We start from the raw sequence: 22,350 nt of genomic DNA, 5'->3' as shown, positions 1-22,350 counted from the left end.
TTCGTTGTTTCATAGGGAAGTTATTGGAGGCACGGATTATAGTGTTTTTCTTCAACAAGAATCAGTTTACTTTTATATGGTAAACCTTAATGGATTGTCAAAGATCAGTAGAATTAAAAAAAAACACAGTAGGAACACATCTTGCTGAGCAATGTGTTGAAGCTGATACACTAATATGTATGTTTTTTGTTTGACAGGAGTATAAAGTGTCCAGCTTTGAGCAAAGATTGATCAGTGAAATTGAATACAGGCTGGAGAGATCTCCTGTGGAAGAATCAGATGACGAGGTGCAGCATGGAGATGAACCTATTGATAACAGCATGTCACCGTATTTTGAGATAAAGCTGAAGCATTACAAAATCTTTGAGGGAATGCCAGTCACATTTACATGCAAAGTGGCAGGAAATCCAAAACCAAAGGTAAGAAAAGAGGGTAAATGTTTCTAGAAATGCTCTAAAGAGTTCTATATTAGTAGCTTACAGTCAGGTCCTGCACCCTATGGGCTGTATCCTACAGCAACAGCAGTCATTCTCTCTTGACGAGACTTCTAGCTGGTACAGACTGTCAAATCTCTCTTTGGCGTCACTGGAATTATTTAGATTTACACTAGGCAAAAATCCTACTATGAGGCTTTGGCTCTTAGTTACTCCCTCCTGAAACTTCATTTCAATTATTTTACCTGGAAGTAATATTTCTGTCATTTTCAGGGTTACTTTCAGGGTACCTCTTTACCACAGAATGCAGTGCAGTGCAAGAAAACCCCATGTGAGCTGTCCCAAAAGCAACCTCATCAGGTTAACGTAGGTAATTAGCTCAGGCACAGCAACATGCTAATGGATAAATATGCTGCTTCTGGTTCAGGAGCCAGTGTAGTATTTCTGCATTCTTCAGTGGTGCAGAGTTTGTATCTACACACCCTAACAAGACTGAATTTTATTGAAAGTGAGAGGAAGGCATCATAAAATACCATAAGCTCCCATATATCCCAACAGCACGATGAGACATGATGGTGAGGTTTTAATGATGAGCTTCTGAGGGAGGGTTGGGCTTGGGAAGCATTTCCTTTTAGCAAATGTAAAAGTACCAGTTGTGTGATGTCAGTAGTCTGGAAGAATGCCTTCCTTTGGTAAGTTGTGTTTAACCATTTCAAAAATTGTTTGGTAATCAACTGACTCATTATGCAGCAGGCAAACAGCAGCAGCTTCTTCAACTTCCCTGCCAAAGCCAGCATTTTTCCTGTGAGAGCTCTTACAGAGCTCCTGAGCTTCTTCAACTTCCCTGCCAAAGCCAGCATTTTTCCTGTGAGGTCCTTGCAGCTCTTACAGTGACCTCTTGTGGACAGGGGCTCTTTTCCTCTTAGGCAAGGTCAAAGATTCCTTTTCTCTTATCCAAGATCTTCACAGCAGTACCTACATCTAAATCTCTTATCTAGAGTTTTACAGGTATTTAGGATTTTGACCAGAGATAAATGCAAATGACTTTACATGTCCAATGAAAGTGGTGTATGACACTGCACAAACTGCAAAAAGAAAAATGGACTTTGTCAGTTAGCAGAGAAGGGGCAACAGAGAACTAGACCTATGTCTACATTAACAATAGTGCAGACCAGAAGCAGCAAATCTGTGGAACGAGGTCTCCATCCCTGCATGCATTTCAGGAGGTTTTACTTCAGGCTAGCTCTAATCTCGTCCCACAGACTGAAGCAGATGCAGTACATTAGATGTGTTCTTGGAGCACATTTTCTGGCTTAGTTTCATCTGAAAGGAATCCAATTTTGTGCTCCAAGACCACAACATGATGTGAACCACTGCAAAGTAAGTGGGGCTGATCCATATACTTATGTCAAAAAAGCCCTCCTGCTTCAAACTGAAGCCACACTGAGAAGATTAGCCCGGTCTGACTGAGACCAAACCTTTGATGTCCAGCATTGCTTTTGAGATGGCCATACGGAGGAGTCCGTTGCGCTGAATAAGGGTGGAAGATAAGAGGGTTCGTTGGTGTTGGAGGTGCAGCAGCCGGAGAGGTGCTCTTTTTGCCTGAGGCTCATGACTAAGTTGCTGGATCACCTATTATGAGTCAGCCTTAGTCAACTTAGCCATTCCCTAATTTTCACAGTTTTCAATTAAGGTGTAGTTTCGCAGTCATCTTAATCTGATTTAAGACATGAAAGAGGATGTCTCCTTTCTCTCACTCTCCTTGTTTTGGCGTTAGGGATTGCACAGCTAAGAAACCACATAGTTAGTACTTCCCCTAAAGCAGAGTTGCGAAGGCGTAGCTGCTGTGAGCGCACTCTCGTTCAGAGACCACGCTCTGCTTTCTGCGGCCGCGCAGCGCGCACATCACCGAGCCATTTGCTCCTGCACCTGGGACTGTGGCCCTTTATTCCATTCGCCTGCAGATGCTTTGTGCGATTTGCTAAGTTGCTTGGGATGGGACCAATTCCAGTCCCCTTGGATGGCTACTTGTTTGCTGGGCTTTGCAGATGTCAGAGGCTCTATCTTCCCCTCGTCTGCCGGAGCACGCCAGGATAGCAGTTCTGAAATGCTCGATGGCTGAGGGCAGCCCTTCTGCTGTCACTTGTTGGAGCTGGAAGTGTTGCCCCTGAATAAATTCTTTACTTTGGCAAATGAAAAGCTGGAAATAATTTACTAACTCAAAGCTCCTCCCTTCTAAGTATTCTGTCAGCTCTGCCAAGGAATGGCTTTGGGAAGGACTGTAGTGTTTCTAAAATCTGGCATTCATTACAAGGGATTTTTCTAAGCGGGGTTATTGGCTTGATTATTTTTTCCCCTGAACATGCCATGTAAATTGAATACTGATGTGCAAAATCTGTCTTCATAAATACGACTTTTTAAATCTGAGTCTACTTTTGTTATAGCCTTCAGTGTAATGTAAAACTATTTTCTCATTAAAATGAGAACCTGCAGTGATATAGGAGGGATTGTGGAATACTCTTTTTAAGGGATATTTCTCTTCAGATTTAGGACAACGCCATACAAAAGGTTAATTGAGACATGAATGTTGCATAAACTGCTCGCTCTTCCCATGGCTGAATATAATTCTTAGTGATTAAAAATGCCTGTGCAGCCCAAGATCAAAAACACTTTTGTGCTGTGTATTCCATTGTCTTTCTAGTCATTACACATTGGTTTCTGAAAATCTGGTGCAAATAAAAGCAATCCAGATGCAGCGTTCAGTGCTTACGTAGTTTAATGGTACATTTATTAAAAGGTATCCTAGAAAGAAAATACTTCACTGCAAAGGCCATTGTCTCCAGCAGTGGTAGTGTTTTACTTATTAACTCTATGTCAGATAAAGGTAATATTAAGAATTTACTACTCATAAGTAAAACCCAGTGATGCCAATGCTTTTAAATTTAGTGGAAATAAGCATTAGACAACATATGCATGCTGTTTGGATAGCTGGTTGGGTTAATATTTGCATGTATTTCCATGTAATAAATCCTGGCATGTCTCCTGATATTTCTGATAAGTGCATTTTATTAAATGGTTACTGCTTAATGCAGGAGATTTCCAAGCAGCGTTATGACACACGTAAAGCATGCAAGTTAAAACTCATTTTTTGCAGCTCTGCTGTTACCAGCAGCCATTAGCATGTGTATAGAAGTGATCAAATATCTTTTGCATCTCCAGTAAGTGCTCTGTCAGCAGATGAGAAGACATGACTAAATCTTTTGTTAGCACCACGGAGTCTCTGCAAGGCTGCTGACAGACAAAATGGGAAACAAGTTTAACCAGCTATTGAGGAAATGAAATCATTTCTAGTTACACATAATGCTTGTTAATATAAAAACCATACATGGTAATTAATTTTTAAGGGAAATTTCCACTCATTCCCTCCAAAACATTCTCCATTGTCTTTTTGTGAAATTTCAAAGTGTATCCTTAACTTTTCCCCCCAAGTGAATGAATTTAGAGCTTTGAAATGTTGGCACGTACGAGGAACCTGGCATATTAAGCTCCATCAGGAATTGTGCTTTGCTTTGTCACTTCATTTTTACTGGAAGGCCAGCTCCCTTTCCTCACTGTAAGAACTAAATTCCCACTTCAAGAATGGGACTGAGGAAAATGTGTGTGTTTTCCTCAGAACCACCAGTCCCAGCAGCCATGGGACCAGGACAAATGCGTTTGTTCTACTTCGGACGAGTGAACCTTGTAAAAAATGTGTGGGTACCTGCACAAGTGACCTCAGAAATGCTGAGCACCACTGACCTTCTGGAGTAATAACACACTTCAGAAATGACAAGTAAATAATGTTCTACTCAAATATTGGTTTGGGGAGCTGACTGCAGCCTTCCTAATAGAAAATGTTTCATGTGTTCCTCTGTGTGTTTTCATACATATACCACTTTCTTTTGATTCCTGCATATTTCAGTTTGGGGTTTTATATTATTCTTAAAATATAGCAAAAAAACCCACCCCAAAGCTAGATCAAAATATTTGATTTTTTTTTTCACCTCAGGTTTGAGGCATTAAAAACATACATGGTTTTTTGTGTAATTTATGGATTACTACAAGATATTATTCTGCATACATCATTTTTTTTGGCTCACTAAAAGTAGACCTTGGGTCAGCCAGAGAATAAAATTATGCATCCAAAGTGATGGAAAAGACCTCTGCTTGACAGATCGTGTAACTGCTCTGCACAACTTGGAACTACACTGGTGTTGGCGGACAATTATGAAAGCCAATCGATGCGCTGACTCGCTTTGAAGTGTTTCCTGGTGCTTTGTAGAGCCGCCTGTTCCTGGGGATGCCCCTCACCCCGGGGTGACGCTGCTGGTTCCAGTCACACCATTCCCCTAAGCCGGCCCCTTCTCCTTCCCAGCTGCTCCAGCCTGAGCTGTTCAACCCCCTTCTGGCCTTTAGGCCACTCAGAGTAATGGATACGAGACAAAACTGGGCTTTCAACAGCGATCTGAAACTTTTCTTTGTCATGATATTTATTTCCAGTTCTTGAAACGTTCAGCTGCTGTTCTCTGCTTGGGATGGGGACAGCCCTTAGGCACCTGGAAATGTATTTGGTAAATGTTCATGCTGCCGTTCTCCTCTTTAAGCCATTGCTAATCTGTAATTTGCCTTTTAGTGAAAGTGGATCACGGAGTGTGGTTCTGCACTTTTACTAGTTTATTAAACTGGTTTTCTTTTAACGCCTACCAGAGAGGTTTTCAGCAGTTAAGGTTCGTTAGCACTGTTAATTGAGAAATGATGACAATGAGCACCCACCTCTTACCAGCCGTGCCTTGTTTTTTCCTGCAGATTTATTGGTTTAAAGATGGGAAGCAAATTTCTAAACGAAGCGATCACTACCGAATTCAGAGAGAACCTGATGGGACTTGCTCACTGCATACGCCGGCCTCCTCCCTGGATGATGATGGGAATTACACTATTATGGCTGCTAACCCACAGGTAAATGAAGGTTTGGCTCCAGAGCAAACACGCTTCTGGACATAAATCTTCAGAAAACTATCTCATCTTACGTATGCATGATTTAATTAAATGATGAAGTCACCATAAAGTATGTAAGTTAGATTTCTGTTTTCATCTTGCATCAGTAGGGTGGGACCTTTCTATCTCCAAGAGATTAGCAACTCAACAGCAGGTTTTTTCCTAAGGCTTGAGGTTTCAGAGGGGAGGGGTGTTGCTTTTTAATCACTCTTCCACCATTTGTTTCAGCTGATAACATCTCGGTATCCTAACCCAGCATGGATAGCACACATACTCTAGAGAGAGAAAAAAATCCAGTTTACCAGGAGAAGTAACCCAATCCAGCCATTTCATTTTTCTTCTGTTGACAATACTCATTGACTGAGGCCAACTTTTTGAAATGAGTAGGAGTATATCACACCTCAACATATTTACACTAGGCAGCGATTGCAATTCTGTAAGGCAAAAAATTCAAGCGATTGTTATGTAGGGGGGAGGTTTCCTGTGTTGATCCTGACGTCTTAAACAATGTTTTTCTCAAACCTGGAGTGTTACTGGTTTTGTAAGATTATTTGCTCTTCACAGACCTGACAGAAGGGCCGAGGTGTACAACAGAGACACCCCCTAGAGCGTCGGGTAGAGCCAACCTTGCAGTTCTCACAGCCTGTTGAAGGAAGGTTTTCACTCCACTTTCCCCACAGCACAGCAAATGGAGGGGAAAGATTTGCATGTGAGAAACCAAGGCAGCAACATGACTTTAGGGATGTAACGAATTATTTTCTGCTGTAGCACCAAATATCTTGCCAAGACCAGGCCTGTGAGTAGAATCACACTGTAAAATAACAAACTGTATCGCTGAGACAGAGTTTAATCTAAAGAGGAGTGTTGTGCTCTGTTATGAAGGTTGCTAGGTTACCCAGCATGACACTGCCATTTCTGCCTTGCTCTTTAACTGTCAGCCTGCTCTTATTGCAGGGTTGTGCTTGTGGATGTATGGGGCTGCACACACACCCTAGCGGCAGCGTTAGCCCAGATTCTACAAACTGCAGTGCTTAAATCCAGGGAGCTTAAATATTATTTCTATGTATACAAATAATAGAAATAAGATATAATAAAGAAATAGCATAAGGCTGAGGGAATTCTTCAAGCTGGGAGCTTCTACTCATAGGTGACCATTGTGTTATAACACTTGGTACCATTTAAATTGTGGAAATTCACAGCAAGTGTAAAAAATATACATAAATACATATATGATCAAGGTAGGAAGCAAATCCTGTTCATCTTCCTGTAAGTGCTGTGTTACTGCATGTGCAGAGTGTCCCCATCTAGTGTTACTGCGTGATCCAAAGTCTTGGAGACCCTGGTGAATAAACTGCCTTTGCTTTTGGGCACTGGACTTTGAATATTTAGGGACTACCATTTAGCATTTGTTATTCTGAATAATGCTCTTTCAATGATGCAGCAGTGACTTATGTTACCAGTTCTGGTCATTGATGGTTTGTTAGTGGGTTTTCAGATGTACCAAAATGAACTGGTTTTGTGTTGCTCCTAGTTTGCAGATTGAAAAAGCAGTTTTGTTAGATGATAAAATTTTGCATTTGTGCTTTTTTCCCCCTCTTTGGAGAGGAACCAGAAGCATCCTCCTCTGGCTCCCCTAAACAAAACATCTGTCTGTTTCACCAAGCCCATTCTATTATTTCTTCCCGGTGTAATTCCCAGGCAAACATGCTTATCTCTTCCACTATTTGCTTGCTTTTACTATGCATTTAACAGCACAATGGAGGCAAAGAAGGGCTGTGAGTTAATGTACTGGCCTTTCACACTCAAAGATCTGGATTCCAATTCTTTTAAGTCATCCTGAGTGGAAATAATTTTGGCACGGCTTCCTCAATTCTAATGGAAAGTTGTCCACATCTCAAAGCTATCGCAAACTTAGGCAAATTTGGCAACCTTTCCTTAAGAAAAGCGAAATACGTAAATGTAAGGGAGCCTGCATCAGGGTTCTGATGGGCTGGTAGATATTTGCCAGGCTCTTGCTGTGTTTTGATCATTGCTGTTGGAGCCACCAAAATACAAAGCAAAAAGGCGTATTCTTAGCGCATAGAAATTGATTTTATTAAAGCAAAGGATTCGGTTGATTAAAGCTCTGCCAGGTTATGCCATCTCACAATCTGGACTAAGGCTCCAGGATTTATGTAGGTAGAGTGAGCTGTTGACACACCTTGGCAATGCTCCGCGGTGCTTAACAGGGCCCACACCATCGCCTGCGTCTCAGCACAGAGACCTGGGGCTGAGGCTCTAACGCTCCGCCGGGCTTTGCGGTAAACCTTGCTGTAGAACTTCATCCAGAGCCCAGGCCTAGAGACACACAGCACCTCGCCGGCTGCAGGCCTTTAGGTACCAGCCATGGACCGTAACTGGTCTCTTTCCATGAGCTGTAGGGGCTGGAGTCGAGTCCTTATTTTCACCTCCTTGCCTTTTATCCCATGCTCTCCGCTCTGCGCCCCGTCCTCAGTCTGGACCATCCCTCATTTGCTAGGCCATCTTCTCATTAATTACTTCCCACTCACCACTTTTTTCCCATTCAGCCCATGACTTTTCCAAATCTTTGGCTTCCTGCTTGTTCTTCCACGTCCAAATTCCTTACTGTCTTTTGTGCTTCCATTTGTGATGCCTTCAGGTACTGAGCCACGTAGAAATTATACCAAAATGTGTGAATTCATCACCTGCCAGAGAAAGATTAATATGCAGTGGTGCCCAAAATAGAAATGTATTTGTTCCAGATGTCTTGTAGCACTAAAAAAAGCTTTTGTTTAAGAAACGGCTGCGGGTCATGCACAATGGCTTATTTTAATGCAAGCATTTTTCTTGTGGACTAAATGGGCCATGGGAATAAAAGCAGGACAGAGACTTCATTTCTAGCAGCCCAGCAGTAACAGAGAGGTTGTTGCCATTAGAAAGCTGCTTGTGAGCGCAGGGAAATTGTTTTTTGATGGGCTTTGACCAGTTGTTAATGAACAGCTATTTGCAATCCCTGAATTACTGTGACAAAAATACTTGTCCCTTTTATGCTGGCAGATTGAGTGCGGAGCACTCAGCTTAGACCCGAGCTACTCAGCGATGCTGGTGTGGGGCTGGCCAGGCCAGGGGGCAGATGTACATCTTCTACACATTTCTCAAAGAGCTAGTTAAAACTATTGCTTTTAAAATTAAAATCACATTGTTATATAAAAGTATATGCACTTTAACCACAGTATTCTGTTTACTTATATATAGCTTTTATTTTTTATCTGTTGTGTATATTTATGAATACCACCAGATGCTTTTACCCCGTGCATGGTGAACTCTGCGGAGCCCCGGGTGGCAGCAGTTCTGCCTTCAGAACCCAGCCCAAATTTGTTACCTCTGGTGCTTGTGCTGGACAATCTGTCTTTTAAAAACCAAAATAGTTTATTCTGATGTAAGAAACAAAGCAAAAGAGAAAAATGGGGATTAAATACCACAGAGCCCATGTTTTAGTTAAGGCTTTCTCATTCGCTGAAAATAACCCAAGAGGACTGACCTCTCACCAGTGGCCACCAGTGATGTGCTTTGGTGCGACTCCTACCCCCAAACCAGGCCCGCTCCTCAGAGAGGACCCTTTGAGTACCTGTACAATTCTTTGGGTTTTTACATTCATGGGTTATTTTTTGAGCTGTGGCTGCCCCATTCCAAGAGGATCGACCCACTTTGGAGGCAGCAGCTCTCTTGTTAACCTCCAACATTTTCCAAGTACCATTTTCCAGAGTGACTGATCTTCAACTAGTTGTCTTGGCTTTCTGTCCACTTGCCATACGCAGAGAAACCTCCCACCCCCACCAATAACTCAGTCCATATACTGTTTTAGGGACTTAATTGTCAGTGGAACTCATAAATAATATTTTTAAAGAAAAACTTTCAGGTGGACCATTTCAACCCTGACTGTGTTATAGTCACAGTTATTCCATCCTGTTCTGTGTCAGATTGGAAGCTGATAAAATACTTCAGTATCAGAAGGTATTTTGACAAATGATTTCAATGACTTAGTGAAAGAAGAGGGTGTATTACAGACTCAGTAGCAGGTGGGCAAAAAAGAAGAGATCAGGTTGAACATCTATGAATATTGCATGCTTGAAGTCCTTAAGTATTCTAATGTTCCTCCTCTCCACCATCCCCACAGGGCAGAATAAGCTGCACGGGCCGGCTGATGGTTCAAGCTGTAAATCAAAGAGGCCGCAGTCCCTGGTCGCCCTCGGGTCAGCCTCACATCAGAAGGTACTCAAAGCTGCTTCTTTTTCGTTGTTCTTTTAATAATAAGTGTTTTACAAAATTATGATGACAAGATAAAGAATGTGAAGTAAGAATGTGAGTTAAAAGTATGGCATTTGGGAAGAAATGTGACCTCTACTGTCTAAAAATTTCTGCAAAGCTTGCACACTGAGAAGTTTAAACAACCTCTGAAATTATGTGACTTTTAAGTATCTTGCATTTTGCCTGTCTCCTCCTCCTTTCTTTGAGATGCCCAGAAATTAATTACCCCTTATCTCTAAGGAAGGCCCTTGTCACTTAGATGTTTTTTTAAAACATCACACCTGGATTCTACCAGGAACCTGCACTTTCTAGAGCTTTTAATAAGTATTCATTTAAAGAAACAGCAGGAACAGCTGCATGCCAAATAAGTTTATTAGATTTACATTAGAAATATTTTAGTATTTCAGTGATTTCAGTTCAGGTTCTTATAAGGAATTATGAGTCAGAAACAAAGTATTAAACTTATCTTTGGTGAGTTTACAATTATTCACATATGAAGCTTTGGTTTATATTTTTGGACCATATAAGGGAATTTTCCCTTCAAATACTTCTTTTTCATTACCCAAAGCATTTATGAGGCTATTTAGCACGGCTTAGACAGCTTTAGACAATACAAAAAAATTCATTTTAGTTACCCAGGCAGAACTGCTTTCAAGGGGGTAAGAGGGCTCCAGTTATGGATTCTGCTGTGATGAGGCACGTGTTTGCTTAATGGTCACAACGGCCACACAGTCCCAGTATTGCCCAACTGTAATATATAGAATAGATGTAACTACACACAGTCAGTGTGCCAGAAAGGAACGATTCCGCTAACAGTTTCTGTATGTACGGTGGAACTGCTACATGCAAACAGGCCCCCTGACCCGCTCTGATAACTAGGAAGCATCAGGAGGAGAGGTTGGTTGTTTAACAGATCTTACCAGCCTTATTCCTGCACAGAACAAATTGGGCTTCCCGCAGTCCTGAAAGCACTTCCCAGTATTCCCCCCAACTCCCCCTCCAAGGCTTCACGTTTAGGCCCGTTAAGCCCAAAGCTGAGGCTGCTCATGGAGGGGAATGTCCTGCTGCCGCTGCGCCCCGAGACCAGCCCACCAAAGCTGGGTCCAGCTGGCGCTCAGTACATTGGGCACTTGGCACCTGCAGGCTGTGGTAAAAATGAAAAGTCTCTGCTAATCCCTGAAGGGAAAAGCTGCCATCAAGAGCCAGGTGTCAGTTGAGTCAGTCAGTGCAAAAGGGGGAACATCTTTAAAAATAGGGCCGGTGACAGGAAGCGAGGTCTGGGTAAGGGAGCAGCTGCCACCTCTGCATCCTTCTGAAGGGTAAAATGTGGGTGTCTCTCCCTCTGAGCGACGGCAGAACCCTCGGGTGATGGCAGGGGGGCTCCTCTTTCAGTCTCTGCAAACGCAATCGAAGGACGAGGCCGTTCGCAGCCGCTGTTTTGTTTTCTAATTGAGACAAGTGCTCAGGCAGCCACTGTGGTTTGGTTGGGTGTCCGGTAGAGTAATGAATTATAAATGAGAGATTTTCATAGAGCAGTTTAATTAAAATTAGGGCAATTACTGAGGAGTCTTATTTCCTCTAAAATTACCATACATGAAGGGCTCATCCTGATCTCTTTACTAACAGAAGGGCCGTTTCTGAGGCCTGGGCACAATACGGTTTGTTTAGTGACATTTCCCACTACTCCCATCAGCCAGTTCTTCCTGAGACCAGAGAAATGTGAAGTGTGACCGTGTAAAACCTTCCCAAGACAGACTCTTACCCTCAGCTTCTCTACAGTAACACCCCAGCATCTGCTCCCCAAACACTGGGATACTTGTCGTGTGTATTGCCATATACTCCTCTGCCATCACGCTGTAATTTCTATAAGCTTTTCTGCTTAAGCATAACAAAACTTTTTTTTTTACAAGTGTAATTATTAGCTTAATGAACTTTATGACTTGTTACACTGTTGACAGGCTTTTCCTGAAGTATTTTTAATCTCTGACAGAATGTGTTCTGGCAGAACTCTGGTTTTTGTCATCTTCACGTCACAGCCATTTTAAAACACTCTTTGTAGTTGTTCTAATGTATTTTTCTGAAATGTGCTTAGCTTGCAAACATTGCTGCCTGAGCATTACTCTGAGGGGAGGACACTGTGGATTGTTTGACATGTACAAAGCTGGGGCTCAGTCCCTTGAAAGGCACGGTGCTCAACACTGTAGCACCTAAGCTGTCTTGCGTGCACTGAGCCAGACCCCAAATTAATAATCTTAAAATGCATGAGATCAAGGAAGATTTAAAAAAGAAGCGTTCCTATTTCCTCTGCTCTCAATTAGAGGATTAATTTGAACTCAATCTTCTTTATCCCAAATTAGTGATCACTATCATATGGTCAGTCATAAAGCGTTCCCCAGCTTCTCGCTCGCTGAAATTCCTAGTGCCTTGCGCCACACCAACCCGGGGAGTCTCCCCTGGACACATTTAGCACATGATGTCAGTGTTGCTGAAACTAATCTTTGCAATTTGATGCCCACATCAGAGCTCTGCAGAACCCACAACTAATCCAAGGTCATTCCAGTCTATTGCAATTTGCCATTCCTAGACATCTGAAGTACTTGGCTCTACCCATTTCATTATTTCTTTAAAACCACAAAATGTTTTAGAATTATAACAACCCTAGTTTCACCTCTCAAGGTGAAGGCTTAAAAATAGTCTGCAATTTTAAGGAAAATTTACAAAGAGGTAAAAAGAAATGCATTATTTATTTCTGACTCTTGACTAAAGACCGTGTTGATTTAGGTTTCCTTTCAAATGGGTTATTTGAAAACTTAAGTTTTCACGATTCAAGAACATACTATCAGCAAAAAACATCTTAGGTCACAAACTCCTAATCTTTTTTCCATTTCATTTGGTGTAAATTTTTTCCCCAGTCTGACCAGTGCTGACTTTTTACGCAGCTGCAGCAGTGAGCTGGTGGCTTTCAGAAGGACTTTCCCACTTCTGTGGTGCTGGTTACCCTGCTTGGCTCGGCCTTGCGAGACATTAGGAGGCACTAATTACTTGTACTTTAGTGGCATCTTATCAGCAGTATCTGGCCAGGATGTATGTAAATATTATGAAGGCAGGTTTTGCACGGGTTGCTTGCACTGTGGAGCGCTCACTCGACTAGATGCCATCATTTCCAGCTGGGGCTGCACAAGTAATTACCAAAGGATATGAGTACGTTTTTTTCTTTATTACTATCCATCTTCTGTCCCAGCTACATGCATATGAGCTCTGGATGTCCGCAAACTGGTCAGGAAGGTGCCGAGCAGAGCACAGCGTTGCTCTGTGCACCCAGAGCATGGCATTGCTCCTTTATGGGCTGCAATGGGGGAGCCACTGAAGCAGCTTCAGGAATGTCCACGGGGCAAAAAGCACCAGGTGCTTCAGCCCTGGACTCGGGCACCTGAAGAGGCACATCTGTGTTCAGCGTGTGCAAGGACGGCTGGGTTCCCCACTTGGTCTCCATTTCTCCATTAATAACCACTATGGGCCAGATTTCTCCCAGGCCCCACTTGCCTTTAGTTACAGCTGTGGGAAGCCTGTGATTATCATTAAAAAGTCAGAATTTATCTATTTGTAGCAGCTAATACTGTAGCAAAAGCGCCGACTGGTCCGAATGCAACCAGAGCAATAATAGAGAGAAGGGCAGCAAGACAGAAGTACAAAATAAGCCAAATTCAAGCAAGCCCAATTAAACTTAACCTCGGTGGAGCCCAGTGTGCAGCTGGAGTGTTTATCTTCCATACAGTAGCACAGCATCTTGCTTTCCAAGTCTAACTGGGGGGGAAGGGGTAAGTTTTTTTTTTTTTTTTTTTTTTTTTTAAACGAATTATTTTAACCTCAAGAAATACCCCTGGGCAGTAGAAAATGCAGGATGGCCACGTAATACTGCAGCGCGGGTGCTGCAGGCACTGGCCAAAACTGAAACGCTGGCCAAAGTTAACAAAAAATGGAATTCAGAAAAGAACATTTCCCTCTCTAGTGTCACTGATAACGTTACCCTGGAGGGTATTTGAACGGCTCCTCTGGCTGCAGCAGGATGTTACTGGGGCAGCAGCTGGCTCCACAAGGGAATCTACTGGAGCTGACCAGGCAAGGACAAAAACTGATCTAAAATTCTGTTTCAATTACCAGTGTCTTTGATTTCTGAATCAGACAAATGGAATAATGCTAATTTCAATTGGAAAAAATCCAGTTAAACAGGGAACCACTTAGAAAAAGGTTCAATAGAGCAAATTAACAGGTAAGAATAGCCAGTGTTGAAAATGGATTAAATGCCACTGTGTAAGCTTAAGGTGACTGCTGTTTCTGAGGACAGGAGGTTTTATTTTTTATTAAATTTTTTACAATACCTTTATGAAGAACAATTTAATGAGCAAAGTTCTTCCTGTTACTCATAAAGGAAATTCTCATTGTTTTGACACCACAATTTGGTGCTTTGAAAACGTTCCAAGAATCTCTCAAACAAAAAACCCCAGAACTGTTAAATGAGGAATAAATACCCAGAGCACTTCAATCCACAGAATTTTCTGCGTGGCCTTTGGTAGCGCAGAGCAAGAGAAGATGAAAGATAAGTCTGATGTGAAAAGTCTCTTCCCAACTGAGATGAGTAGCTTTTAGCTGCTGTTATTTTCTGAAAGGTAAACATAATTAATGACCAGTATGTGCACTTTCTGGTGTAACCAGCAACAGTGGAGGGATGAAGTACAGAGGACACCCGACCTGGGGAACTGAAGCTAAATGCTAAGGCCTACTGACTTATTTTATTTGTATTTCAGTGATTTAAGGACTAACTCTAAACAAAAATACTATCATGTATAAATAAATTATTATTACAAGCAATTATTCTTTAGCAAGATTGTTTTCTAGATCGTGTGAATTAAAGTAAAGTAATTAATAAGTACGGTGTAATAATTAACTCAGTCTGAGCCAAATGCTACCCGTGTATGTGTGTAAATCTGGACTGAGTCTGGTACAGGTCAAAGAAGAGATTTAAAATTCAAAGCAGTCTTATAAATTGATTTTGGTTCTTCGGATTTAGCAGAGAAAAAAAAATAATTTACCTTTATTTCATGTTATTTTAAGACCACGATCTCGATCAAGGGACAGTGGTGATGAAAATGAACCGATTCAGGAAAGATTCTTCCGGCCTCATTTTCTGCAGGCTCCTGGAGACCTGACTGTTCAAGAAGGCAAACTGTGCAGAATGGACTGCAAGGCAAGTGTCACGCAAAGCGAAAACCTTTCGGTAACATTAGGCAACTCATAGACCCAGTTACTCTCTTTATAAAGCTGTTTTACCTATTGGCAGTTTCAGTGACTCTTAATAGGTTAATTAATCTTGCTGCTTATGGACAATGAAAGGTCACCTCCCCTCCAATGAAAGTGCTTCAGGCAGATCTCACAGCTCACAGTAAAGTGATTTTTAGACTTGAGCTGTGCGGGGGCGTGGAGGGGAGCAGCACACGCTGTAAAGACAACCTGCTTCTGTGTTTAAGTCCTTTTACTACTTGGGTTTCGATCCCCTGTTAAAAAAGTTTCAACCAATATAGTCTTGATTTATGACTTTGCCTAACAGAATTAATTGAGGCTTGAATTACATCTGTTTACTTTATGCTGATATATCTGGGAGAAGCTGTTTGTTTTCAAGCAGCCCCCAGAGCAAATGGTACAGGACTTGTTGACACAGAGCGGGCATTAACTAGAGCAGGCGGTGCTGGCACCGGGCGACACCTAAGAGGAATGGAACTCAGTGCAATAATTAGTCAGCGAACATCTTTTTGTCTGCAAGTTCTCCACAAGCAGTTAATCGAGAAAGGAGTATCTTCTCATTCCATGTGAAGAGCAAACAATAAAAAAAAAGACAAAAGATGTCACCCTGCCTTTTGTTTTGCAAGGCATTATTATTTAGCTTCTAGCGTATCTGTACACTGATCTTTTTTCAGTCACGCCTATAAGACATCATGGAATTCAGGGAGTTGGCCAGAAAGTAAGTAAATTAATACAACTGAGTCAATGTATAATTCAGGTCAGAATTAGATCTTTAAATCTTGTAGTACACCTGCAGTCACAAACAAACCCAAACTGCTCTGGAGTAACAAGTCAGGACTCCTCCGGTGTTTCGTAGGGCTAAGCCCATTTCCCATTGCTGTGTTTACACTGCAGGTTAGTGGACTGCCGACTCCAGATTTAAGCTGGCAGCTCAATGGCAGACCAATTCGCCCCGACAGCTCTCACAAGATGCTGGTGCGTGAGAACGGCGTGCACTCCCTGATCATAGAACCAGTCACAGCCAGGGATGCTGGAATCTACACCTGCGTGGCCAGCAACCGAGCTGGTGAGAACACATTCAGCCTGGAGCTCATTGTTGCAGGTAACGTCTTCACACTCAGCTTCCACACCCTGCACGGGCTGGGGAACATGAAAACGGAAAAGTGCTGTCAAAGGAGATGGTTGAGGGGTGGGGGGGTAAGAAAAGGACCCCTGGCAAGTAACCTCTGTGCACACTGTTGCCACCGCTGAGGCCACAAACCAGACTATTTACTAGAATGGGGTTTCTAATGGCAATCTGTGCAGAGCCAGATCCACCAATGGGCTATGACACGGTTGGTGCGTTTCACAGCATCTTAGATTAATGCCATTCCAACCTCCAGGTAAAGCAGTTCCTTCTATAATTCAAAGCCCATCCTGTAATGGAGGATGAAGGAGCACTGTTTAACAAGCATTGTGTAGCCAGTTTCTCATGCTCCACATTTCCATTCCTTCGGGGAGGTGGGGGAAACCACTCAGCTCTATCAGTGCTCACTTCTTCTCTATGAAAATACTGATGTGACCGTTTCCATCAGATGAACCAGGATTTGACTTTGTCATCAATGAAGGCAACTCTTCAGTTTCCCACCACTTAGATTTTTCATTCTTGGTTTATTAGCACGTTGCTGAAAGAAAGGCTGTATTTCCATAGCGTAGTGTTAACTGCAACCTTTATTTTCACAGCTAAGGAAGTACACAAAGCACCCATGTTCATAGAGAAGCTACAAAACACAGGTGTGACCGAGGGATTCCCAGTGCGACTGGAGTGTCGAATCTCAGGGGAGCCATCTCCTCAGATATTTTGGAAGAAGGAGAACGAGTCACTCACATACAACACCGACCGAGTGAGGTTAGACTGGCTTACAATGATCTCCCCGTGCAAAACTTCAATCACGGTTTATCCTCTAACACAAATGAAAACCAAGGACGTAAAAATGCTTTGTGTGAACAGCAGCTCATCAATATTAACTAGTTATTGTCATAATTTATGACATCTCCTCAAACTTGCAGCCAGCCTGGTGGCTCCACCAGAATTAAAATGTTACTTTTGTTTTCCATCCTTAAACAAGTGCCTTTGCACTGTAAGCGTGTGGAGAAGCAGGTTTTCTCTTCTAGAACTAAGACTTGGAGAAATTTACTGGTGAAAACTGAGGTTCCTAAGTAAAGCTGTCTGCTACCTGGACCCCAACTCTGCTGCGGAGTTAAGCAGCTAACAGTCAGGGGTTTTTGATATTCTGAGATCTATAAACTTATCTTCAATATTTGATAAGGTTTTTTAGGAATGTATAAGTGCAAACTCATGATATACTGTGAGAAAAGGAACTCATTACTGAGACGACACCGTAATAAATTATTGCTGTCCTTCTATATTAACTGAGTACTTCAGTACCTCGTTCCTTAGATTTTTTTTTTATCCTTTCCCCCAACACTCTGGGTAAATTCTGGTGTCCCTAATACTTAAATCAGATTTCCAGATGTCTTAATCTGTAATTGTAAAAGAGAAGTTACTTTATGCATTTTTGTTTCTTAGTTTTCAATACAGGATTAAATTGTCGAGCACACTCAAAGCTTTCTTTTCCACTTGCCAATTTCAGGGGAAGTTCCACATTAATTAGAAGTGGGTTATAATTTGTAAATAGGATTGGGTCTGTTTATAATAACATTTTAAAATAGTCTACACTGTTTTGCAATGTAAATAGTAATTTTCTTCTTTTCTTTTGTGTAGCATGCACCAGGATAACTACGGCTACATTTGCCTGCTTATTCAGGGAGCTACAAAGGAGGATGCGGGCTGGTACACCGTGTCAGCCAAGAACGAGGCTGGGATTGTGTCTTGCACTGCCAGGCTGGATGTTTATAGTAAGTGACTTCCATTTTCATCATCACACCAATCCCCCCAAAAGCAACAGTTCTCTAAGTTTCAGTTCATTCACAGAATGGTTTATGTTGGTCTCTCTCTCTTTCGTTTATAGTTTCTCCTCAATAATAACGATCCACATCAAGACAACAAATGCTCAGTCAAAGTATATCTCAGTGTCTTTCAGATACCTAAAGCAAAACAAGCATGCATGCTTTCTATTTTTGCTTACTATATTAAATATAGCTAATTAACAACAGATAACAGCATGACTCCGTTATTTTTGTGGATCATTATTACTGTTGCTCTGCTAGCACTTCCCTAACCTGTTGTATCCTCTTGTAGAGTAGTCTGTAATACACCTGTGACAGCTACCAGGAGTGCAGTAGATGTTTTATGGCTTTCTGCTTAATTATTCAGTATGTTCCAAAGCAGCTCCTTACCTAGTGAATGTTTTCTTAAACCAAAATCCCTTACCAGTCTTCTCATAACAAGACTTAAAGGCTGGGGGGGTGGGAATGGGAGAGACTGGAATGATAAACGGTGGTTTCTGGGGTGGTGGAGGTAGTGGGGGTGTTGACTTGGAGACTTGGCTCAGCACAGCAGGGGTGGCGATGGAACCTAATGATTTCCTTTCCTATACAACACATAACCCTGGAACAGGCCCGTCGCTGTAATATTAGTGCCCGGAAACAACCCTTCGCTGTAACCCTCCTCCCTGACACAAGGCAAGGCAGGAAGCAATGCCAAAAAGGCAAAGTAACAAACACAGACGCTATTGTTTTTACTGACCACATCTGAGGGTGAAACTAGATGCTGAAGAAAAAAACCACCACCAAGAAATGAAAGAAACTTACCTTTGACATAATGGTTTTCTGCTGCTCAGAAATTAGTATCTGCTGTACAAAGGGCTGATTGTACATCTGGCAGGCTCTGCTGCGCAGCTGAACATGGCTGATGTTGTTTCTTTCCCTTTTCATCTACAGCTCAGTGGCAACAACCACCTCAGACGACCAAGCCAAAGAAGGTGCGGCCCTCAGCCAGCCGATACGCTGCACTTTGTGACCAAGGACTAGACATCAAAGCAGCTTTCCAGCCCGAAGCAAATCCAGTCCACCTGACAATGCAATCGTCTGGCTTGGTAGAGAGCGATGATCTGTAGATCCAGCTGCCACTTCCATCATTTTCTTTCAAAGCAGAAACACTGAAAGCCATTGCCTTGACCAATGATACTCCTATGTCACTTTATGCAAAGGCAAACACCTTCAAGTACAAAAGATAAACAGGAAACACAGTAACCATATATTCCTTACTCATTATACCAAATTAGAAGAATAGATAGATTATTAATAGAAATGTACACATTGCACAACAAATCACATTCACCAGTTCCTTATACCTAAGTCGCTTCAGCTCTTACGAATAACCCTTTTCATAAAGGCCAAAATACATCAGAGACAGATTTTTCAGAAGAGAACACTGTTTATCACTATGTGCCTTCATAAGCAATAAGTAGATGCTACACGATCTTAATGGTGCCAGATGTTTTATTTGAGGCCATTAGGTCACAAAGAGAAGTAGAATGTACGGTTATCTCTAGTTCTAAAATGGCAATGCATTCTGAGAGCTACAATGAACAAGTGCAATACTGTAAGAATAAAAACAGGAAAAGGAAGAGAAACGTAAGCGAATGCTGTATCTCTGCAAACTGCCTTCTGTTCTACAATGAAAAAATATCTTGCCTTAAATGCTGTTGGTATGGACAATTCTGTAAGACAACATCTACACCATCATTTTAAATTCTTTTGTATTTTGCCTTTTTTGCCATCTAGGAGGCGGCTTGCTTATAAACATACCGCAAAGACAATTTAAGCATAAGTAATTAAACTTCTTCAAGATAATGAAGAAAAAGAGCTGATGTGTAATAAGTCTACTCCAGACCATAAATACTGGTAACTAGATGGGGAGAAAATGGTGGGGGGGACGGCAAGAGGATGAACCTCTCTATGGATTTCCTGAAGACAGTCTGTAACCTTGTAATACTCCCATTCAAGAATCTGAAACTCTAAGGTGAGCCGAAACTAGGGGGTGTGTGTGTGGGGGACGTTCGACTGTTTAGAGCTTGTGTAACGTGTCTGAGGATTTTAGAAATGTACAGTAAGTGAAAAATGGGTTGAGACTGCAATATGCATTTAAATGACAAGGATACACCACAGGTGAGGAGCGTGCAGATCTGAGGAAGTAGAAAATGAAGATGGACAAAACCAACATCAAATCTGTGCCCCTTTTTTTTTTCCTTCTTACCATAGCACGTATCTCTGGTTGAGTTGATGTTTTTCTTCTCCCGACTGCAGACAAATGACAGCTCTTGTAACGGGTAGAGTCTGTGCGCCGTAGATGAAAAGCCTAAAGGCTGCTGTCAGAATGTGAGGTGAATCCCCATCAAACCGGAGCCCCAGCTAAGGCAGACCTGACTCCGTAGGTTTAAATTAGACCCAAATGAATTTCAGATGAAGGGGAGGGAGGGATGGAAGAATTACCAGGCCTGACAAGAAAAATGAGCATTTGATGGTACGAGCATACTTTGCTATGAAAGGAAAACACTGTATTCCTTATATGAAGCACATATATGGTATCTTTCATTATTTATAATAAAAGTGTTGAAATCTTTTATCTCGTTCAGTTATTCAGAAGTCCTGTACTTAGAGGATTTTTTTTTTTTAATTTTGTAATTGTGTACACCATATATTGCATTACTGCTATACATGTATTGCTTTGTAAGTACACAAAGTTTGTTTTGTTTTTTAGTGACTAATAAACTTTAGCACATAAGGTAGTCCTATTCTGGTGCAGGATATGACCAGTTACGGGGATCGTTAATCTAGATTAACGTCATAGTCTGTCATGTGGGAATAATCTGATTCTATTCTAGAAAAAAGTATGTCATATCATTTGCCAAATTTTTCTCAACTGTGACATGCTACTTTACCTTTTTGTTTAGCTTCACTAGCATTATTTTGCCACCTTTTATTTGTATTTATAAAAAAATGTATTATCATTACTTTGGATTGTTGTGCTGATATAATGTGGGTTTAACATCAATAAATATTACACAAATAGAAAGTTTTCCTTCTGGTAAAGACTATTAACTGTTTCAGTACAAGCACGCAAGTGTAACATTTAAAAATTGTAACTGCTATGGCTACAGATGAAACGAGGGCTACATGCAGCAGCTACAAATGACTAGAATTTATTAGAATGCTCTGCTCGTAACCCAGAATCTTGTTTAAACAAAACAGAGGAACATGACCCATAAATTCAGAGAAACTTTTGCCAAATAAAGGTACCTCAGGATGCTTTTTTTTTAATAGGTTAGAAAATAAGCAGGTCTATTTTGTGTGTGTAGTAATTGCAATATGACATCACTTACCACTGATCCTAAGTAAAGGGCATGGTCCAAGTGCTGGTAAATTGGTTTAAGAAGAGTCTTCTAAGGCGGCAATATCAAAATTTAAAAAAATCAAATGTTAAGATTTACTTGTAAAATCCTAAATATTAACTAGCTTCTCCTTCTTTCCTCTCTGCAAAGACACCAAGAAAGATGCAAGATAATAATTTTTTTCTATTAGGTTTACATTTCAAGCATCACTACAAACAGAATTATCTCAGCAATTAAGTGAGTACTGACATTAATGGTGATACTGTAACTGGAGTCAATGGCGTTCTGTCTGCTTACAGTAAATTTGTCTTTGGCTTAGACACTAAAAAACTGAGGCTGCTCTTGTGAGCTGGTTTAAGATGAGGTCATCATCACTTTTTGCCTCTGTATATATGTACAGACACACACTTAAGTAGTAAATCACATCTCTAAGCAGCAAAGTTGTTTTTATGAAAACACTCAGCTGTGCTGTTACTTAGTTACTGGGACTGTTTGGGTTTACAAAGTCAGAGATAGAAGTGTGGCACAAGAAAACTACATACTTTTCAAGCCGAAAAATCTGAAAATCTTGGACGCATCAAAGTAACTTTCAGAAGTTTAATCTCCCTCCACAAACTCCAAAGATAGACAGTACAACTTGAAAGTTTACTTTTAGCATTTCATAGGACTAAAAAAAGAAGTCCTAACTTTTTGCAAGACTTCAGGTTTAGCTATGGGAAGACTTCAAATTATTTAGGAAGCTGCTCTGTCCAAGAGCGTTCAAAGCAAGCCAAGACTCAATGAACTACATTCAGGATGATGACAGACCCCTCTGTCAAGAGCACCAACCATGAGGTGCAAAATTCTACATGTGAAGTTTTTTTCAGCTGGTGGTCTACCTTACCATACAACACCTTTATCCTGCAGCTTCATGACCAGAGCAACAACTAGTTAACAACATA

The 22,350-nt window shown here is 41.5% G+C and overlaps 1 protein-coding gene across 6 annotated transcripts in view; it reads left to right on the top strand.

The window, feature by feature from the left end:
• The window catches only part of PALLD (palladin, cytoskeletal associated protein), a 201,736-nt gene extending 180,643 nt beyond the window's left edge, over positions 1-21,093 (top strand). For 5 of the 6 annotated variants that reach the window (XM_014944088.1, XM_014944081.1, XM_014944096.1 and 2 more), the window contains 8 exons: positions 198-419; positions 5,280-5,429; positions 9,646-9,740; positions 14,889-15,021; positions 15,969-16,176; positions 16,797-16,962; positions 17,839-17,972; positions 18,957-21,093. In XM_014944088.1, coding sequence (XP_014799574.1) covers positions 198-419; positions 5,280-5,429; positions 9,646-9,740; positions 14,889-15,021; positions 15,969-16,176; positions 16,797-16,962; positions 17,839-17,972; positions 18,957-19,132 — 1,284 coding nt within the window. In that variant the 3' untranslated portion in view covers positions 19,133-21,093. Of the gene's footprint in view, positions 1-197; positions 420-5,279; positions 5,430-9,645; positions 9,741-14,888; positions 15,022-15,968; positions 16,177-16,796; positions 16,963-17,838; positions 17,973-18,085; positions 18,137-18,956 lie in introns of all 6 variants that reach the window. The other variant, XM_014944103.1, reaches the window with a different exon arrangement.
• Positions 21,094-22,350: the final 1,257 nt, after the last annotated feature.

This window comes from Calidris pugnax, unplaced genomic scaffold (assembly GCF_001431845.1).
Source record: "Calidris pugnax isolate Ruff unplaced genomic scaffold, ASM143184v1 scaffold15, whole genome shotgun sequence".
NCBI lineage: Eukaryota > Metazoa > Chordata > Aves > Charadriiformes > Scolopacidae > Calidris > Calidris pugnax.
The sequence above is the reverse complement of the archived record's forward strand: the minus strand, read 5'-3'. Positions and strand labels throughout refer to the sequence as shown.